This window comes from Puntigrus tetrazona, unplaced genomic scaffold (genome assembly GCF_018831695.1).
Source record: "Puntigrus tetrazona isolate hp1 unplaced genomic scaffold, ASM1883169v1 S000000666, whole genome shotgun sequence".
In the NCBI taxonomy this organism is placed as follows: Eukaryota; Metazoa; Chordata; class Actinopteri; order Cypriniformes; family Cyprinidae; genus Puntigrus; species Puntigrus tetrazona.
In genome coordinates, this window is record NW_025048287.1 from 71,957 (window position 1) to 93,148 (window position 21,192).

At 37.0% G+C, this 21,192-nt stretch overlaps 1 protein-coding gene across 1 annotated transcript in view; it reads right to left on the reverse strand.

Moving 5' to 3' along the window:
• The window catches only part of LOC122334885 (disheveled-associated activator of morphogenesis 2-like), a 75,881-nt gene extending 62,039 nt beyond the window's left edge, over nt 1–13,842 (reverse strand). The window contains 3 exon segments of the mRNA XM_043232772.1: nt 1,266–1,340; nt 3,244–3,333; nt 13,667–13,842. Of these exon segments, the coding sequence (XP_043088707.1) occupies nt 1,266–1,340; nt 3,244–3,333; nt 13,667–13,711 (210 nt within the window). The 5' untranslated portion in view covers nt 13,712–13,842.
• Nucleotides 13,843–21,192: the final 7,350 nt, after the last annotated feature.

A 21,192-nucleotide genomic window follows, 5' to 3' on the forward strand; every position in this document is an offset into this window, starting at 1 on the left:
TGTGTGTGTGTGTGAGTGTGAAAGAAAAAGAGAAAGAGAAAGAAAGAAAAACAAATAAAGCAGAAAGCTATCGTTCTTTGAAAAAATGGCATAGAAAAGAGGTGGGGAAGAACACACTGTCCTCAGCCTCAAGGGAGAATGCGATCTCCTCTCAATCAAAGTGCTTTGAGTGTGGCTAGCTTTCTTCAGAGAGAAACAGTGAGCCGTTGCTCCCTCAACACAATCCTAGAGATTGCATGTCAAACTGCTTGAGGTGTGCTCTCTAGTCTGCGTCTCAAGCACGCTTCTTCTGAATGGACGGAAGATACTCCTTCTCTTTCTTCTGCCAAGATGGAGAGTACCACCTTAGAATGCTCCTCTCGTGATGAGCATATGAAGAGTTTCTCAAGGTGGTTACTTGGGCAGTCCAACGTGAAATATGGCGTTCCTCAAGGCTCAGTGCTAGGACCGTTACTTTTCAACCTATACATGTTACCTTTGGGAGATATTATCAGGAGACATGGTGTTAGCTTTCACTGCTATGCTGATGATACTCAGCTGTATATTTCAGCACAGCCTGGTGATAAACAACAAATTGAGAATCTAACAGAATGCATAGTCGATATAAAAAACTGGATCATGAATAACTTAATGCTAAATTCTGAAAAACCGAAGTGCTAATAATTGGACCTAAAAGCCCACATGTAAGAATCTAGAACACAGTCTAACACTTGATGGCTAACCAAGGTTATATAAGCCAAACTTTTGGCGTGTTTGACAGACATGCTTCAACAACCAGTCAAACAAAGAATGTTCTCATTAGCATTAGAGTGCAGCATCTCATTCCCGCTTTTACAGGGAACAGGGTTACAGTCAAATAACCCAAGACATATCATATTTCTCTATCAAGACCTTGATTGCTAAAGCATTTAAGATAAATAATGAAGATAATTTGCATGGACATGATGTACTAGACCAAGGCTGGGAATCCACTGACAATAACCAACAAGCATCTGCAAAATCACTATAATGTGTGTTGTTAAGGGCAGCTTACATCTGCAGTGTAGCTTATTATTATATAACAGTTCTATAAGGACATTATAGAATGATTATATTTTGGCAGTCTATATTCATGACGATGTAAATGAATGACATTCTACTAGCATTCATTTATTATTATTTCAGCATTAATTTTTATTCCACATTAATTTACATCAAAATTGATTTCATCACAAAGGGTACAAAAAGTTTGTTGTACATGTTTGAAACATAAAGGAAGTACTTACAGCTGCCATGGAGTTAATGCGGTCAATATAGTAATCAGGCCAGCTGGTAGCAAGCTTGTTGGGGTCCTCTTGTTCCTAAGAAATGAACACAGGATAAAGATTCTATTTTAAGTAGTACAGAATTTTCGTCTGATAAATGATTGTTCAGTAGACCACAGCAAGATATTGGCTTATTTGTTGTTCAGTCAGTGAACCAGACCTTGTAGTTGGTAACTGCCACAACGGAATCTGTGAGCTAATACAATAATATAGATTTTTAAAACAATATCAGATTTTTTGGAGATTCAAAATTAATAAACAAATATCAAATAATAATATTGCTGTCTTTAAAGCTTTCCATGTTTATTTAGAATTTGATTATTTTAACATAAAAGACATGTTTAAATAAAAAAAAATAAAATGCTATTACAGAGGCATGAAAATAGTTAATCAGAACTCTTGCACTACACAGAAATTCGGATTAAGAAATGAATGAACTTGGGGTAAACTCTACCTTCTTATTGAAAACAGTTGAATTGCTGTCTGTTGCAATAAAGAATCTAAAGTATGCTTTAGCCATCTGCATAAGTGGCAAGTGAATAAACAGTGTTCCTAACAAACAGAAGAACTGAAGACCTTGAGGTCATGAACAAGTGATATCTCAAGGCTGTGCAGATATTTACTTAATAGTTTTCTCTTACAGTGAGCCCCAGAAAAATAGCTCCAATTTTCAGAACTTTCTTTTGATTGCTTCCTTAAACACACAGCTTTGCTTGTTCCGTTTACACTGCTGTGCATTTTAAGCAGGTCATGTGGTGGGTTTGTATGGTAATTTCTATTACTGCAATTCTCTAAAACTTGTTTTTCCAAGACGTCTGTTGTTTGATCTGCTTCCTTTTGCCTGGATTTGGTTTGATAATTTTTTCTCTCTTTTTAAACTTTTGCTGTAAGAGGAAATCATTTTTGAGTGCAGGAACATCAAGAGAACCTCAACTGATGACAACTTTGTTCCAGGATCTGTTTTAGTAGCTATAATCCAATGCAAACCAATTTACCTATAATTCCTACCTCACAAGCATGTGGGTATCATGGACCTAAGCTTTATATAAGACTTTGTAGATATTTTGACGAGCGGCCCCGAGGACCCATCAGCGTTGCCCTGGGAACAAACCTGGAACACCTGCACCAGCCACTCATCGACGGATTCACCGCACCTGGAGCTCGTCAGCCGCGGGCCAGATAAGCCCGGCCAGGCGGCGGCTTCAGTGAGCCACGAGACTCGAGTTGGATGCTAACCTGTTGTCTCTCTCTTTGTCTCCCAGAAGCCACACCGTGACGGGCCTACCTGAGCTAATTTCCCATTACCTCACCGTGGACTCCCTCACTACTCTGAGCACTGGAAACACGGAAGACGACTCACTGCTGCACTCACCAGACTCACCGCTGTGCTCACTGAACTCACTGCTCACGTATTGCTGTTGTTTAATAAATACGCCCTCCGGGGATTTCCACTCACCTGTTTCTCTTGTGCTTCCTCGCCACAATATAATGGAATCAAATATAACATTTTCAGACAGGAACTGAAGTAGCTGTTGTTCATTTTGCAGGTCCTTTTAAAACAATACCACTTCCATAAAAACAACCTTGAAACGGCTAAAACCCATTTGTTTAAATTTGTATTCCACAGAGGCTTCTGAAAGAATCCAATGTCTCCTCTCCCTCTGTAATCAGGGTTAAAGAGAGTAATATCCTGAAAGTGGCTGACCACAGACATGGAATTCAAAAGGATAGTCTCCAAAGGAGGAAGGGAGAGGCTGTGTGTGTGATAAGTGTTGTTTATTTTCAGAGGTTTCAGATTTTTCATTTCTCATTTCATTGTCTCACAATGAAAAATATAAATCAGTGCAAAAAAATTATTTTCTTTCTTACAAAGAATGCAAAATAAAAAAGTATCCAGTAACATAAAAAACCTTTAATGATCATGCTGTGAAGGACTCACCTTTTTCTTGCTGCAATAGATCTGCCATTTTTTCTCAGCAGGCAAAGCAAACATGGCTTCCCTGTTTTTGTCTGTGAGATCCAGTTCATCCTGAGGAAAGGAGAGGACATGACAGCTGAGTCATACATATATCCATATATCTATAAAAGCTGAGGGTGTATAATATTTAGTAGTAGAATTTCCTGATTCTACAACTGATCTGACAAATTTATCTAATATAATATAATAATGTATTAAAATAATATTAAATAGGGCTACTTAATCATGTTCCCCTAAATGAAAATGTATTTATTTATTATAAACATAACTGAAACAATACAAACAATTGTATAATTTAAATATGAATTACCACAATTCATGCTGTAAAGTGTATGCATCGTGCACTCTAAAACCGGTTATGTTGAATTTATTTAAAAACTCTGAGGAAACTGGTTGCTCTAAAATGTACGTATTTTAACAATTATTTTAAGTTGAATTCTCATGGCATAGCTACCCAGTGACTCCCAGAGTGCATTGTGGCAAAATACATTTTACAGTTCTTGTTGTTTTTATTAGCAAATTTAATTTGCTGTCTTGTGTCAGTAGTAGCACATCAAAAAGAGCAAATAAAATGCTTATATAACTAATAAATGTAATATAACTAATTGTTACCATTGTTGTGATTTGCGTGCGAATGATGATGAAGTCAGTATGTGACTTCAGCATGTATCACAATTATTTATATTACATCATTCAAATTAAAAGCTTCTCAAGTGGTTTATGAAAAACATTAAAAGTGTAAAAGATCATTAATGAACACAATACAAAATACAAAAACTAATAACCATATTTGCGGTTCATTAATAAAACCTAGTAAGTATAACAACTACAGTAAGCACAGCTCACTAACTATAAGGTAAACTGTGTTTTACATTTACATCAGTATGACTATCATTACATTAATTTTATTTTTCACTAGACTTTCAGATTATGCCTGATGCAAAGGCCATGTTTTGAAAAGTAACTTACTCTGGCAGTGTCTGTTTGAAATGATGGAGCTGATAGCTTAATACTTTATAAAGTAATACTTAATAAATCTGAAAAAGATTTATCAAAACTATTTAGTAAAAATATCATACTAATCTTTTACAGAAGACAGAAAAAAAGAGAACTACAGAAAGTGTAAATTACAGAGTGAATTGTACCACAAAAATCATACATTAATAGTGAAACACCAAAAGGCAGTGCTAAAGGGACTGAGCTGCAGGGAGTGAGATGCAGTAAAGACAGAGAAGGAACAATTTAGAGATGGTGAAATGTAAGGAAGTCATATGGGGAACATATAACAGGAAACCAGCCAATAGTGACCAAGCAGAAACCCTCATACAGATACACAGAAATGAAGAATAATTAACCTGAATATGCAGATATACTGTAATACCTACCAATAAAAAATAGGGTAAGATATTAACCATTTTAAACCCTTTTGTCTCCTATGTGTCTATTTTTTTTAACAACAAAAGCATATTTGCATGTAATCTAAATGAAATCTGAGAGCTACAATAAAGGGAGAAACACTAGCAACACAGTGACTTTTAATTAACTACTTTCCCAGAATTTCCTTTGGGACGTCAAGACTCCCAGTTCACATTACTGAAGAGAGTATAATCTGTTCATAAAGAAAAAAAACAAAACAAAACTTTGGTGTTTCTTGGATGATGGACTGTGCATTTTTGGGTGAATTATTCGTTTGAGTGCTGTCAAAACACTCAGCAACATGCATTAATACTTGCCTTTAGATTAATACTTATTTAGCTCCTAAACTGACAGGAACAATCTTTCATAATGACTGGCCAACTCCCTTCTCATCAAGATCTAATCAGGATAAGTCACAGGGCATAAACAGCAGGGCTGACTGAGGACAGTAGCCAGGAAGCCGACTATTCTGTTATTATGTCATGTCATTCTCTAATCATCTAAAAATAAATGATAAATCTTCTAAAAATATTTTTAAAAGAATAAAAGCAAAAGGTAGTGTATGTGAAACTTCACTAAGAAATACAGCAATATTATTAATAAAACACTAATCTGCATTTATTTTGGAACTATACAGTTCTACCATATGGACAGTACTTTGACACAGTCACCCCTGATTACTTATAACTGCATTTTCTGTAAAGCTGCTTTCAAACAATTTGTACTGTGTACAGCTGTTGGTATGTGGCCACAGGTAAAGTTGCTATGCTAACAGATCAACACTCCAAATCTGCTGAGTCATCTCAAAGTCATCATTCTTCGGGAAGGTGAGTTGTAGTGTAAGCACATCAGTTGCACTATTGAGCTCCAGTGCACAGCGCACAGTGATCTAAACTGCGACTGAGCTTTCTAAATAACCTTCCTGACTTATCTCAATTCCTTAGCTCATCCAATACGACGCAAAAACTTGATGATGTAACAGAAACTATGCACTCTCTTTTTTCTAGCACTTTAGATACAGTTGCTCCTTTGCACTTAAAAAGATAAAAGAAAACAATCTGACTCCATGGTATAATGACAACACACGCACCTAAAGAGAGCAGCCCGGAAAATGGAGCGCAGGTGGAGAAAAACCAAATTAGAAGTATTTCATTATTGCCTGGCGGGAGAGTATGCTGTCATACAGAAAAGCATTAAAAATAGCAAGATCTGATTATTTTTCATCCCTTTTAGAAGAAAACAAACACAACCCCCGGTATTTATTCAGTACAGTAACTAAATTAACAAAAAATAAAGCATCAACAGGTGCTAATATGCCCCAAGAGTATAGCTGCAATGAGTTCATGAATTTCTTTACTTCTAAGATTGATACCATCAGAGAAAAAATTGTAACTATGCAGCCGTCAACTACAGTTTCACATCAGATAATGAGCTTTAGATCCCCTAAGGAAAAATTACACTCTTTCTCTATTATAGGAGAAGAAGACTTGTACAAACTTGTTAAATCATCTAAACCAGCAACATGTATGTTAGACCCTATTCCATCTAAACTATTAAAAGATCTGCTTCCAGAAGTCATAGATCCTATTTTGAACATTATTAATTCATTGTAATTAGGTTATGTTCCCAAAACCTTTAAACTGGCTGTAGTTAAACCTCTCATTAAGAAAGCACATCTTGATCCCAAAGACTTAGTAAATTACAGACCAATCTCTAATCTCCTTTTTCTGTCAAAGATACTAGAAAAGGTAGTATCCTCACAACTGTATTCCTTTTAGAAAAAATGGTGTCTGTGAGGATTTCCAATCAGGTTTTAGACCGCACCATAGTACTGAGACTGCTCTCATTAGAGTTACTAATGACTTGCTTCTATCATCTGATCGTGGTTTTATCTCGTTATTAGTGCTATTAGATCTTAGCGCAGCATTCGATACTATCGATCACAACATTCTCTTGGATAGACTAGAAAACTATGTTGGCATTAGAGGAAGCGCCTTAGCATGGTTTAAATCATATCTATCTGACCGCTATCAGTTTGTGGCATTAAATGAGAAGGTATCATATCGATCAAAAGTGAATTATGGAGTTCCTCAAGGCTCAGTGCTAGGACCATTACTTTTCAACCTGTACATGTTACCTCTGGGAGATATTATCAGAGTCATGGTGTTAGTTTTCATTGCTATGCTGATGATACTCAACTCTATATTTCAGCGCAGCCTGGTGTTACACACCAAATTGAGAAACTAACAGAATGCATAGTCAATATAAAAAGCTGGATGATGAGTAACTTCTTAATGTTAAATTCTGAAAAAACAGAGGTGCTAAAAACCCACATATAATAATCTAGAACACAGCCTATCACTTGATGGCTGCTCTGTTAATTCTTCATCATCAGTTAGGAACCTAGGTGTGCTGTTTGACCGCAATCTTTCCTTTGAAAATCATGTTTCTAGCATCTGTAAAACTGCGTTTTTCCATCTTAAAAATATATCTAAATTACGACCTATGCTTTTCAACCTCTAATGCAGAAATATTAATTCATGCGTTTATGACCTCAAGGTTAGATTATTGCAATGCTTTATTGGGTGGTTGTTCTGCACGCTTAATAAACAAACTTCAGCTAGTCCAAAACGCAGCAGCCAGAGTCCTTACTAGAACAAGGAAGTATGATCATATTAGCCCGGTTCTGTCAACACTGCACTGGCTCCTATCAAACATCAAATAGATTTTAAAATCTTATTAATTACCTATAAAGCCCTGAATGGTTTATCTCTCAATACTTGAGCGAGCTCTTATCACATTATAGTCCTGCACGTCCGCTGCGTTCTCAAAACTCTGGCCATTTGATAATACCTAGAATATCAAAATCAACTGCGTGATGGCAGATCATTTTCCTATCTAGCACCTAAACTCTGGAACCATCTCCTAACTCTGTTCGGGAAGCAGACACACTCTGCCAGTTTAAATCTAGATTAAAGACACATCTCTTTTAACTTAGCCTACACATAACACACCAACACACCTTTTATTATTCAAATCCGTTAAAGGATTTTTAGGCTGCATTACTTAGATTTGCTGGAACCGGGAAAACTATCTCCTACAATACGATGTACTTGTGACATCGTAAAAAGAATGGCATCTACGCTAATATTAGTCCTGTCTCTTTCTCAATCTGTTTTCAGTTTGTATCCAGACTAGATGGTGGATCAGCACCCAGAGATTATGTTCATCAGAGACCAGAACACCTAGATGCGCCCGTGGACCAATCACCAGATCCTGATGCACACACGCACACGCACACACACTAAGTCATTTACACTACCTGACACAGCTGCGTTTAAAATTGAACTGGAATTTAAGTGCTGGCGTCCGGTCAGAGGAGAACTGACCCCAACTGAGTCTGGTTTCTCCCAAGGTTTTTTTTTCTCCATTCTGTATGCATGGGGTTTTGTTTCCTTGCCGCTGTCGCCTCTGGCTTGCTTGGTTGGGGACACTTAACTTCTAGTGACTATCGTTGAATTGACTACAGAGACCGTCTCTGCATTTAATAAAAATTGGTCACACATTATACATCCCTGTCATTATACATCCCTGTCATTATACTGTACAGTGCTTTGATGCAACCTGTGTTGTTAAAAGCGCTATATAAATAAAAATGATTGATTGATTGATTGATTGACTCCATTGAAGGAGATGGAGGGTGAGCTGTGACATGTGTATACCCCCCTAATGGTTGTTGTATGACACAACTCGGAATTCGGGAGTTTATCTAGTGCTGAAGTGGTCTCATATGTTTGTCTATGATCAAGGGAGAGGTTTCGCTCTCCACTGCCTTATCTTGGTCCCTCTCTCCTCTCTGGGCCACCAGTGGGTTTGAGCAAGGACACATGAAAAGTAGGAGAAATACAATAATTAGAGGGCAATGCTAAACAGTAGGAAACAGGAGTGATCTGTCTAAGGATTTTGAAGGGACCCACATATCCAGCAGGGTATTGCAGGGAAGGAAAAGGTGCAAATCCCGGGAGGATAGCCAGACCCTTTGCCTAGGTGTGAGGGCCAGAGACTCTCTGCGACAACGATTGGCTTGTTCTCTCACGGTTCTGACTGCTTGTTGCAGGTGGATGTGAGCGGAGTTTCAGGTCTCCTCACTCCTCTGAAGCCAGGTGTTGACTGCAGGAAGGTCAGAAGGTTCGACTGACCAGGGGAATAATGGTGGTTGGAAACCCAGAACACACTGAAGGGAGTCAGTCCAGTGGACTCCTTCCAGATGGAGTTCTGGACATATTCAACCCAAAGAAGATAACGGCTCCAATCCTGTTGATTGGCATGGCAATAGGAGCAGAGAAAACGGGTTGATGATGAAGTGGTTCAATGAGTAAATGACTGGGAGAGCTAACTGTCTTCTCAAACTGCCTGGAGAGTGTGTTGGCCTTACCATTCTTGGAGCCTGGGATGTGAACAAAAGCGCAGTCAAATGGTCGATGTGGCGATAATTTCATGGCCTCCTGTTCACTGGAAGCCACCGCCAGATCTTGGTACTCAGTTGGTATCAGTGGGGAATCTGACTGATTAATTGATTTGATCATGGAGAATCCCTGACGCACAGAGAAGAGAGAGACAGAGGTGAGTACATTTCTCTCCCCATTGAGTGAGCTCCTTATGGGACCAAGAGATATTGGGCTTGTGCTGTTCTAGCCAGGAAAGCCAGAGGGTGATGAGGCACTGAGGTGAGCCAATGGTAAAAGACTAATCTTATGTAGAGCACTGGCTTGAAGTGTAATCTCCTGAGTGACAAAGATAATTTCTCCTGATCCCAATGAACGACCATCTAGAGTTGCCACTGACACTGGAATTACATGGAAGAAGGGGAAGATTATCAGCTTTAGCAAAGGTTAAATCCCACAGCCCCAGAATCAATTAAAGCATCAGCTTTTACACACACATCATTAAGTTTTAAAACAATTGGTAGACTAAGGGGTTCCGGAGATGGTGAAACACTCACCGCAACCTTTCTGGAACACGTGGGCTGTCGAGGACAGTAGGCTCGCAGATGTCCAGACTGTTCTCACGTTCCTCTCAACATAGACGAGTATAGTTGAGCTGCATTGGTTTTTGTTCAGGCGTGACAGTTGAGAGTTTGAGTGTCTGCGAAGTTGTGGCACCTTGACGAGTCCTCATCAAATTGTTGACATGGATGGTAAGCTGTTCCAGGGTTTTCCCATCATCACGGCAAGCAAGCTCGTTTTGTAGGTTGATGTTAAGCCCTTTGCGGTACATCAGTTTAAGGGGGTCTGGACTCCATCTGGTTTGTGCAGCAAGAGTATGTAAGGTGGCTGTGTTGTTACCTTGTTGCAGAAAAAGCAGCTGTTCCTGGGTTCTCTCCCTCCCACTGGGCATTTGAACACATCTCTGAACTGACACAGGAAATCGGAGTAAGAAAGGAAAGTCACTTGTCTGCCCTTCCACATGATTTGTAGACCAATCCAGCACCTTCCCAGCCAATAATGAACTTGGCAACTCATCTGTGGGATATAGGTGAGACTGCTGATTGATGAACAGTGATCATTGGACTGGGAAACCCTTACACTTGGCAGGATTGCCATCAAACTTATTGGACAGAGAAAATCGAAGAGAAGGATTAGCTGCATTGCTGGTAAGTGGCATGAGTGTCTGCAATGCATGAGCTAGCTCCTCAGTTAGCGTGGTTAGCTTTAGCAGTTGCTGATGATGAGAAGTGAGTGTGGTGGCTTGGTACACATGGTACAGAGCTGCTGGCTCCTGTAGTGGCGAAGTTTTCTTTAACGAGGAGTCAGATACAGTTGGATCCATTTCCTAGCTCTTTAATAAGAATATTCATACAGGAGTGATCAACAACAGAGACAGGGGTATCAGAGGCAGCGGCAGGATAGTAAACAGTGTCAAGCGAGGGTCGAGGCAGGCAGTAAACAAATCAAGGTTGAGGTACACAGGCAAAGGGTCAAAAGGCAGGCAGCAAACAATCAGAGAAACGATAAACAGTTCAAGCAAACAGAATTGTAAATGCTCAGAATTACCAACTGGGGCAAGGATAAGACTTTGCAAAGAGCTGGAGACTGAGCACTTTTATAAAGGGGCTTGGTGCGTTAAACCTGGGCAGGTAATCAGTCCTAGGTATGGGTAATGATGGAAAATGTAGTCCGAGACTGTTAGTACTCAGGAGAGGGTTTCCTCTGGTGGCCGTCGAAGAGAGCCACAGAGGCGTAGTTCAAACAATGCACTAAACTAAAGTTTATGCTTGTCAAATGAATGGCATTTGTGCCATTATTCAATGCCCCAAAAAGCAATAATATATACAATATTTTGTGCTTGAAATGGATAACATTATTGCTAGGAGGAGGCACCACAGAGAACAGAGAGTGCATGGCAGAAGTAAAAGGATTTTTTCCACAGAACACATTATCCAAACATAATGTTTGCCAAGCTATTTTTATTTTGCTTTAGGAAATAAAATAACTTGGAACTCTCAACTAGGAGTTATACAATAAAAGAAACTTTATTCTTTATTTGTGACACTAATTTGAGCTGCGCTTGGTTATTGCATTGATTGATATGTAAATTAGGTTTGTATCAGTGTTCTTTAATTAGCGCATTTTTAGTAAATCACTATTATTTTTCCACTTGTTGCATTGTAGTTACAGTTATATCAAGTAACTAGATTACATTGCAGGCACTACCTAGCATATTTATATTACAATCACAACCCCACAGATTCATAAAGATTCATCAGTTAATGAATACAAATCAAATTATATACACAACTGTGCACATCTTCACAGAAGAGTAGAGAGTTGGCCTGAATGAATGTTTCTCATATCATATTCCAAAAAACTGTTAAAACTCATAATCTTGTCAGCTGTGAACCAGTTCTATCAGGTTACTTAAAATGTCCCGTGAGAGAATATTTAATTACTGCAAAGAGTTATTTTGACATATTCCACATTTACGGAAAACACTTTGTTTTGTCTTTAGTAAATGTCTTTAGTATGTCTTTTTGCTCCATGTGTGCAGACAAGCCATTTAATTTTTTTTGTTTTGCACAGTGGTTCAATAAGACTGTTTGTTTGCTTGCTTGTTTGTTTAAATGAATGGCTCATGTTAGCAGTCTGCATTTTTTCAGTTACAATCATTATTTATATTTATCAATCTACAATTAATCTACAAGTCCTTTCTTTTTGTATCAAGCATGAGGTTGCTGTGAATTACCTAAGTGCTCCCATATATTGGGCCTTCTCCAAATAATGAGCTTTATTTTTTCCTTCCCACATTCTGTTTTTAACTCAAATACAGGGCTGGCAAAGCCGGACAGAAAAAAGATTTTTGCAATCATTAAACTCAATTTTCTCTTAAACATTTACATTTAGTAGATTATTTTATCCAAAACAAATTACAAATGAAGACAATGTAAGCCATCAAAATCAACAAAAGAGCAATGATATGCGAGTGCTATAACAAGCCTCAGTTAATACATGTAGCAAAGTGGGGGTTTTTGTTTTTTTTTTAAGAAAAGAACAGATCAAGTTTATGTTAGAGGCCTTTTTGCTTTTGTAATTGTATAGTAAATAAAAAGGCAAATAAACAGAATACGACAAGATTAGAGAAGTGTATATGTGCAAATCTTTTTTTTTTTAAGAGTGCTAGAGTTAGTGTAATGAGGAGTCAGAAGTGGTTGGATCCATTTGCATGCTCTTTAATAAGAATGGTCAAACAAGCAGTAAGTCAGCAACAATAAAGGAATATCACAGGTAAGAAGAATCGTAAACAGGGGCAGGCAATGGTCGAGGCAGACAGATAATAATCAGAGTCAGGGTAAACAGGCAGAGGGTCGAGAGGTAGGCAGCAAACAATCAGGATAATCGGTAAACAGAACAAGGTCAAACACAAAGAAGACGACAGCAGTGGGAATAACGTTTGGAATTATCAGCCAGGACAATGATAAGACTTCTTAATGTGCTGGAGGCTGGTTGCAGCTTAAATAGCAGTCTTAACAAGGTACACTTGGACAGCTAATTAGGGCTGAGTGGAGACATGGCGAGAATTGTAGTTCTGAAAACTAGTACTCAGGAGGTTCCTCAGGTGGCCATCGGAAAGAGTCACAGAGTCATGACAGTTAGAGGGTTAAATAAAGATGGAAGAGATGTGTTTTTAGCTGCTTCTCGAAGGTGGCTAAGGAATCAATTGCTCAGATTGAGTTGGGCAGAGCATTCTACCAGGACGGAACATTTCATTTAAAAATCTGTGATTTTGTGCCTCTTTTGCAAAATATTGATTATAAGTAGCATTACACCTATAAATAAGGTTAAGTTATTTACAGTCAGTAGAGTGTAATCTGTGGGGAGACTATCACAATGCCTTGAATTTTATGCAGCTATAGGTATTCAGTGCAAAATGATAAACAGAAGTGTGACATGCATGGATGGTGAAACTGTGATGAAACAATGCATTTGATGTAATCACAAGCAGTTCTGTACTGGCAATTTTGAGTTGATCTTATCTAAGAGCTAAGGCTCAAACCATAGCAGTGTGGTGCCTGAGATGCCCTTTGCCAATAGGGCAAAAAAAAAACTCTTGTGGTTAACTGTGTCAAAAGCAGCAGGGTCTTACTAAACTAAAACTAGAAGTAGACAGTAGACAAAGTCTTCAGGTAAATGCTGTTTACAAAAGTAATAAGATGATACAATGTTTACACTGCATTTAAAATCACAGCATTTTTTTGTATGTGTTTAGCCAATCAGCTTACACTTACATCACTGATAGTTCCTAGAACGTTTTTAGACCCTACTTTGAAGTAGGAGCTTATTTAGTTCCTCCAAACAGAGTTCCTGCAGTGCAAAAGGCCCTACTGATTGTACAGTTAGCCCCTTAAATTTTCCACTTATATGTTACATAGATTATGGATTATGGACCACCAGAATAGATGGAAAATACTAACCACTAATTCAGAGAAACGGGCATGCAGTTCTTCCTCTGGGGGCATAGGGGCACTGAACTCCAGCAGCTGCAGCGGTACACTGTCTTTCAGGTTGATCTCAGGGGGTTCACTGCTGCTGAAGCAGCACAGGAAGCCTAGGGTGGGCCGTGTGCGCTTCCGGGAGGCATCCTCTACAATCTGGAGGCCAACAGCCAGTGAGGCGAAGAGTCTGCTATCTAGGGGCATTATCTAAAGAGAAAAAGAACCAGTCAGATTAAAACAAATACATACACACATACACACATGTACATTAAAATCACAAACTAGACGGTTTTAGATCTACTAAAAAAAGCATTAAATTTAAACACCTTGAAGGTTAGAAAATGATGAGTCATTTTAAAATAATTCATTTTGGGTGAACCATCCCTTTAAGACCTATGTCAAAAAACTGTGTCAAAAAGTAAGTCACAGAAATAAAAAGCCCAAATTAACTCTTGAGCAAAGCTGAACCCTCTTATTAAAATTTTTAATTCTCCCTTTATATATTATTTTTATCCTTTTTAAAGCCTTCAGTTCTCCCTGATGGTGTTCCTAAACTCATGTTGAATTTAAAGCAGTTTCAAAGTAGTCTAACAACTTTAATTGCACAACATCAGAATGGGAACATCAATGAAATACAGAGGCTATTGTTCTACTGGACAAACCCTTCAGCTGTGTGGGTGGCCATAAAAGAACTGGGTTTCGAAAAGCAACCACTCTCATCATTCTCTAGAACTTCATTGATCCATGTGGGCATAGAGAATGGAACCGACTGGCACCTCTGTGGATGTGCTGAAATAACCCTCGGGGTAGTACAAAGACTTCTCTGTTTTCAGGCTACAATGTTGGCCAATGGCAAAGAGAAGGAAAATGAGAAAGGACAGGAGTAGTTGCCAGAAGAGGCGGTTTACCTATCATCACATTCACCAGAAGAACAGTGAAGACACAAAAGAGAAGAAAGCCCATCATTCCTAGACTGCCTCCTCTCACGATTAAGTCCACCATATTCATATTGGTAGTGGTTTCCAAAATTATAACAAGGAAATTCTGTCAGCCTTGATTATATCAAAAACTATAAGTGCAATCACAAGTGTTTGCTACAAAAAAAGTAAAGGGGTCATGAACTGAGAAATAAAAAAAACCTTTGATCTTGATACATTAGATATTCATACAAACAACTGCTTTTGGAAAGTTCTACTCTATAATATGATAGTGTGGATAAGCGGTTCCTCCCAAAAAAGAAGATCGACATCACTGCCCATTTAGGTCCACCCACCAATCCATGCATATTGTGCTTTTAAAAGTGGTGAACTGTGCCTATATACGATCTGACAGTCATGTCACAACACACAACTGTAAGTAACAGTTTTTATTTTGTGGTCACTATAAAGCTTTATCAGCCAAACAAATATAGAGTTACCTATATTTATTTTGCCATAAATTAATATATTAAGTGTCTACAAATATATTGTAGAAGCTTAATTTCCTGCAAAGCTGCTTTGCAATTATTTGTATCATAAAAGCTCTATGCAAATGAATTGAATTTTCCTGTTAAACAGATTGTCTGATATGTATTTAAATGTTTTTAACCTAAATCATAGCAGCGTCCATCCATGATGGGCATAAGAAAATATTCAGTCAATCATGTTTTTTTAATTCAAAGTTTACAGTCCAAGTTTACAACATGCATGTTCAAAAACAGGACGGAAAATAATGTATTACTTAAAAATTTTGATTTTTATGTAAACACCTTGATGACATTATAACTTCAGAGGCACAATAGTGGCAGTTCTTTTACCCTTTAATATCACAGTAGTATGACATGGATTTTTGCAAGTTACAAGGTGGATATAACCAGTAACAGCTTATCTGCCTAGATAAAACAAAGGTGATTAGCAAACTAGACCAGTATAAGCTGGCTAAAAGAAACACGAGAACCAGACTTAGCTTCCACTATATCAAGATGGCTTTCTAACAGTGTTAGAGTTTAAATTGCATAGCGTTTAATGTCTATTTTTCTATAATCTTTAATCTATTATTTAATTTTAATTTTTCTATTAATCATTTAATGGTTTATGTTTTACCAAAGTTTGCTATTGGAATTGAATGTGATGAGAGATAAAGACTAAAAGAAAGACTTGTTACCACTAAAGAATACAAATAAACAATAAAATGGATAGAATTGCATTATAGATTGTCAATGGTTACAACAAACAATCAGTCTAACTCTAACTCTTTGTTAAAGTCTTAAAGCGACATTATAAATACATAAGGCTAATGCTACTTTAAACTTTAACACTGGGATAAATTTAGTATATAACTTTAATTATTTACTGTTATTATGTCAAGTCTCAAATGCTTGTGAGGAGAGTTAGAAAGATGTTCCCTTTGTTCCTTTAATGATATTGAAAAAAAACACTAATATAAATGCATATTAGTGTGGATGTGTGGAAACACTGGAAAACAACAAAAAAATGTATTAGCAATATATGTAATACTACATGGATGTTTAATAACGTCATGCTGCCCCTTAACAGAGAATTTGACAGAGATGGTTAGAGTGGAGGGGATGGCTGTTGCCATTTCTCATTCAGCCCTCAACCACATCACACTGTCCTGTGTGCTGCTGCAAGTAGGTCAGTGGAGGAGAGTGAGTAGCATTTCCTAACACACACTGCTCAAATGGCTTCTATATCTTCCATTACTTTTTCTTGCTTGTGTGATCATCAGCACCTGTCTTTTTTCTACAAAACCATAAGTTTTCCCTTTCCTTTTCTAGCTTTTCTTTTAAGTGACATGTCAACAGATACCTACATATTCTACTGTTTGATTTAAACCTCTGGGGAAGTTGGGCCACCCCTAGTTTCTAGGCAACCATAAATAAAATTGGTGACCACAAATATTTTAAGAGTCATTTTACTTTGATGTAGAGAAAAAAACATGCAGTTTTGCATGCACACAAGTTTTGTGCTTTTCAACATGTTTAAGGACCCATGCTACTTGTGTCTAAACAATTACAGACAATGAATATTTTTTTTTAATATTTAATATCACCCTCCAGGGGTGGTGCCACTCTTCTCTCTAGACATATGTCAAATAGCCTTAGAGTTTATACTTGACTAATGGGGCCCAGGTCTGGAAGCAGACAGACAGGCTTAAAAAACGTGTGTTAGCTGACTAGCATCACAAAAATCTGCTAATTTTCAGCACATAGAGATTTTAACTGAAATATCAAGCCATAGAGACTGTGTCTGTTCCCCAAACTAAATACAAAAAAAATTTAAATCAATTATGCAAAAACCAAAGAAATGATGTTTAATTAATATAAAAAAAAAACCTGCAGAGAAACAGAATGCTTAATAAACAAACAACAGCTGGTCAAATCACATAACTAGAACTAGGAAGTATGACCATGCAGCCCAGTTCTGTCCCAGCAGTCAGTTGGCTCCTTGGCCAAACATTGTATGAATTTTAAAAACATGCTTACAAAATTGCTTACAAATTACTTACAAGCACAGATAGATTTAGCTCTTATTGCTTTTGGATATACTTTCATCTCTCTCTCTCTGCGCTTTGTGGCCAGTCACCATGATCAGACACTTGAAATATGTTGTATCTTAGAAAAAATAATTAAAAAATTAAGCTACAACACAGTAAGAATTAAAAGAAACACATATGCTCATCAAGGCAAAGTAAGACACAACATGAATGACGCGTGTGTTTTTTATTGAATGTTTGGCTTTGGAGATAATACACAGCTGATAAAATGCAATGTAAATTACTGCCAGGCTTCCCACGTGAGTTTGAGTTTGTGTAGTAGAAAAAAATGGGTTTATTCATATAAACAGAGAAACGTGGAACATGCAGGCTATAAAGACAAGCACACTTTGAGTGGCTGTTGGTGAGTAACAAATTAGATCAAGAAGGATTTATATAAATAATTACAATTGGGTAGTTAATTTCAATTATTTATATCAATATAATAACGTAAAAGCAGAATTAAACTGCCTCTAGCTAATCTGTTAGTCCAGCAACATTCAGTGTAAGGATATAAAACTCTTTAAAAGGATATTTTGTTAGTGGCTGGAGATCCTGGATTTCCTACAGTATTAATGCAATAAAGCATGAAGCTGGATCAAAATTAAGTAAAGAGACATTGTGTGTAGTGGTGACAGAATCAGAACTCATAATTTGTGTATAAAGGTTTTATTAACTAAACAGCAACACACATAACCAGTCTACACAAACAAACAAAGAAACATATACTCCATGTACATACAAAGGAAGCTTTCACTTTTTGAAAGGAAAGGTTACTACTCTTTTGATTTCACTATGTAGTTTAATATATGATTCAGAGTGGAGTGTTGGAACACTATTATGTCACATAGGTATCAACATGCCAATATACTCTCTTGATTAGGTCATCAAAGACAAATTCAAACATGAATACTAAACACATGGTATAGGTAAAAGGTATTTTGGAGGGAGAGACTCTTAGGCTGGGGTCTTTACTGGTTTCCTGGCATCAGTTTTGTGATTATTTGCCTAATCTAATGAATACATTATTTATTAAATCTAATGAAACTGTGTGTCTGATTGTTCCAAATATACATATCTCTGCCTTAACATCTTATGCTGTGGAAGTAAAACTCATGTCATGTAATGGCTTGTGACATCTGTCTTTCCCTTAGAGATTTACCAGTGTAATATATTTTAAGTATAATACACACATTAGTATGAGGATCTATCTTCACTTCAGAACAAGCTCACAGTATATTATAAAAGTAACCCCAAAAGCGCCAATCAGTGGGTCTATAATTTTATCCAAATGTAATCGCGCAACACTGGCAACTTTTCTGGAACACCCAGCCAGACATACAATTGCTGTTTTTGTAGACCAACTGCTGCCTAGTGGTCAGAGTGGCTCAAGCTGTGCTGTGTAATTTTGTTGTATTTGTTAGCTTATGTTTGTTTTTATTTCCATTGTGTTGAGAGCTTATGCAGGCTTTTTAGTGCATTCGCACTACTAGGCCACCAAGACCACTAATTAGGGCCTTGAATTCACAAATTCCACCATAATGTAATTGTCTAACCTCACTGAGACAAAATGCCAGAACAGCTGTAAGGCCAATGTGACTAAATGCTTACAAAGTCAGGCATAATCTCATCTGGGTCATATCTTGTATACTGCTTCCCATTGCCTGCAGCCACTATTAAGACTGCTGGGCCCAGTTAAGGCAGTTAGAGATATGGTCAAAAAATGCTAACCCTGTCCTTTTTATACAATCTGAAAAATTACAGTCTTTAATCTTGTCATTCCCATTACTGGCACTCCTATTCTCTATGATACTGTTAAGTGCTTTGATACAATCCGTATTGTTAAAAAAGATCACTATAAATAAAGGAACTTGACAGAAGCTTGACTCTTAAAGCCAAGTCTCACTGGCTGCCATTATACTGCAATGACAGACTGCAACGCTTTGAAGTTTCCACAAAGTCACCTACATCTTGGTGTCCTGGGCAAGTAGATAAACATAAAATAAAAAATTTTGAGGTAGACTACTCCACTTTAGGATAGATGAAACATGGGATAATTTTTTCCTTTGGATAATTTTATACTGTTCAGTGCTTTGATACAATCTGTATTTATTGAGCACGCTATATAAATAAAGCGTGATTGATTTTTGAGTAGACTAACTTTAAATGGCAACAAAAAAGTGTTGTGTCTGAGGAGAAAAGTGGGAAAAACAACATATCCAATAATTTATGCAGTACCCATAATATATGCCTAGTTGTCAATATAAATGCAGCACTTTTAAGTCTGTGCACAGAGATTATAGAAACCCAGCCCTTTCTATCTCTTTATAATTCTCCAAATAACTTCTCTCTCTGTCTTGTCAGATAAAAATTTTACAGTAAAAGTACAGCCTTTAGAAATTTTCAAAACTTTACTGTACATATAACAAACAAAACAAAGTCAAATCCAATTTTGTACAAAAATATGTAAGCTCTCACAAAAACAAATACATTGTACAGAAGGAGCTGTAAATGCGTCAATAGTCATTTAAATTTTATGACAATGGATTCCATATTTGATTTGATTTATATCCTTGATGTCCTTGATTCCATTCGATATTGATTCATTTGTCTTTTTATTGTTTTGCAATCTATTGACATTACTTTGTACCCTCCTGTTGTTTGGGCATTTTTGCCTTGTAAGACAGGGCTGAGAGGATATATGAAAATAAAACCTTAGGATCCGTTAGTAACAATTTCTTTGACATGAGATTTGGTCAATCATATCAATTACACATTCCAATCTTCATTTCCAATCTTCACACAAAAATCATCCTTTATATCTTCTTTCCCATAATCTTAAATTAGATGCATGAAGATTCAGAATAGACAAAACAGATCATAGAAAGAAGAAACCAAACCTCTATAAGAGCAACCCATTGTACTGCCTCTATCAGAGAAGATTGATGACAGGGTATCTGATTGATTTTGGGAATGAAATAAACTTCTAAATTGAAAGAAAACAATTAGTCTTTAGAATACAATATTTGGTAGTATTTTCGTCATCTTTATTGTACATTGAAAAATAAAACCTGATTATGCATGGTTAGGTTTTGATTAGATTTACAACTAGAGTGTTTGGACATTAAGTCTCCTCTATCAGATGGCATAATAAGGTTAGACGTAGCCTGGGGCATTTATTTTTGCCAAATAAAGTTGTCGCAATTCTAGTAAGTAAAAAGATTAAGGAGGAAGTAAAGGAATGTTTTGGAATAAATACAGACATTTTCAGAGTTTTATTCATTTTTTTAAAGATGTTATCCTGCCAATCATTGAAATAGATAAAAATTCTACTGATGTATTATATTAAAATGTAATAACAAAGAAACAAGAACAGGAGCATGACCAAATAAGGAAAAACAGAGCACTGAAAATGAAACCAAAACCCACAAATACTGCTGACAGGAGAGAAGCATAATCTTGGTTATTTTATCTCTTTGGTTTAAATAAATAACATTTTAAGTGATTTGGAGATTTAGATAGATTTGGAGTGATTAACAATTTATATTTTATTTATATTTAATTTATATCCAGATAATTTTCAAAGTTTCAATGAGATCAGGAGTGCAGAACAGAACTACTCAAAGATTTTCAAGAACAAAATAAATGTCATCTACAAACAGTGCTAATTTATATTTCCAGATAGCTCTCTCCAGATTTCAGAATTATAATTATGCTCCCCTCACCACCATGGAGAATGGTTCTCTTGCAAGGATAAATAATAAAAGTGAAAGAGACTCCCTTATTGTAATGAGCGAAGAGAGAGGTCTAGGCGTGCGGATCCATTTGCAGGCTTTTATTTGATGCCTTAGTCAAAGGGGCAGGCATCGAATCTGCAACAAACAGGAGTATAAGAGGCAAGGCAGCAACAAAATCCAAAAAAACAGGCAGAGGTTGGGTCAGGCAGCAGAGCAATCCAAAGTATCAGAGAC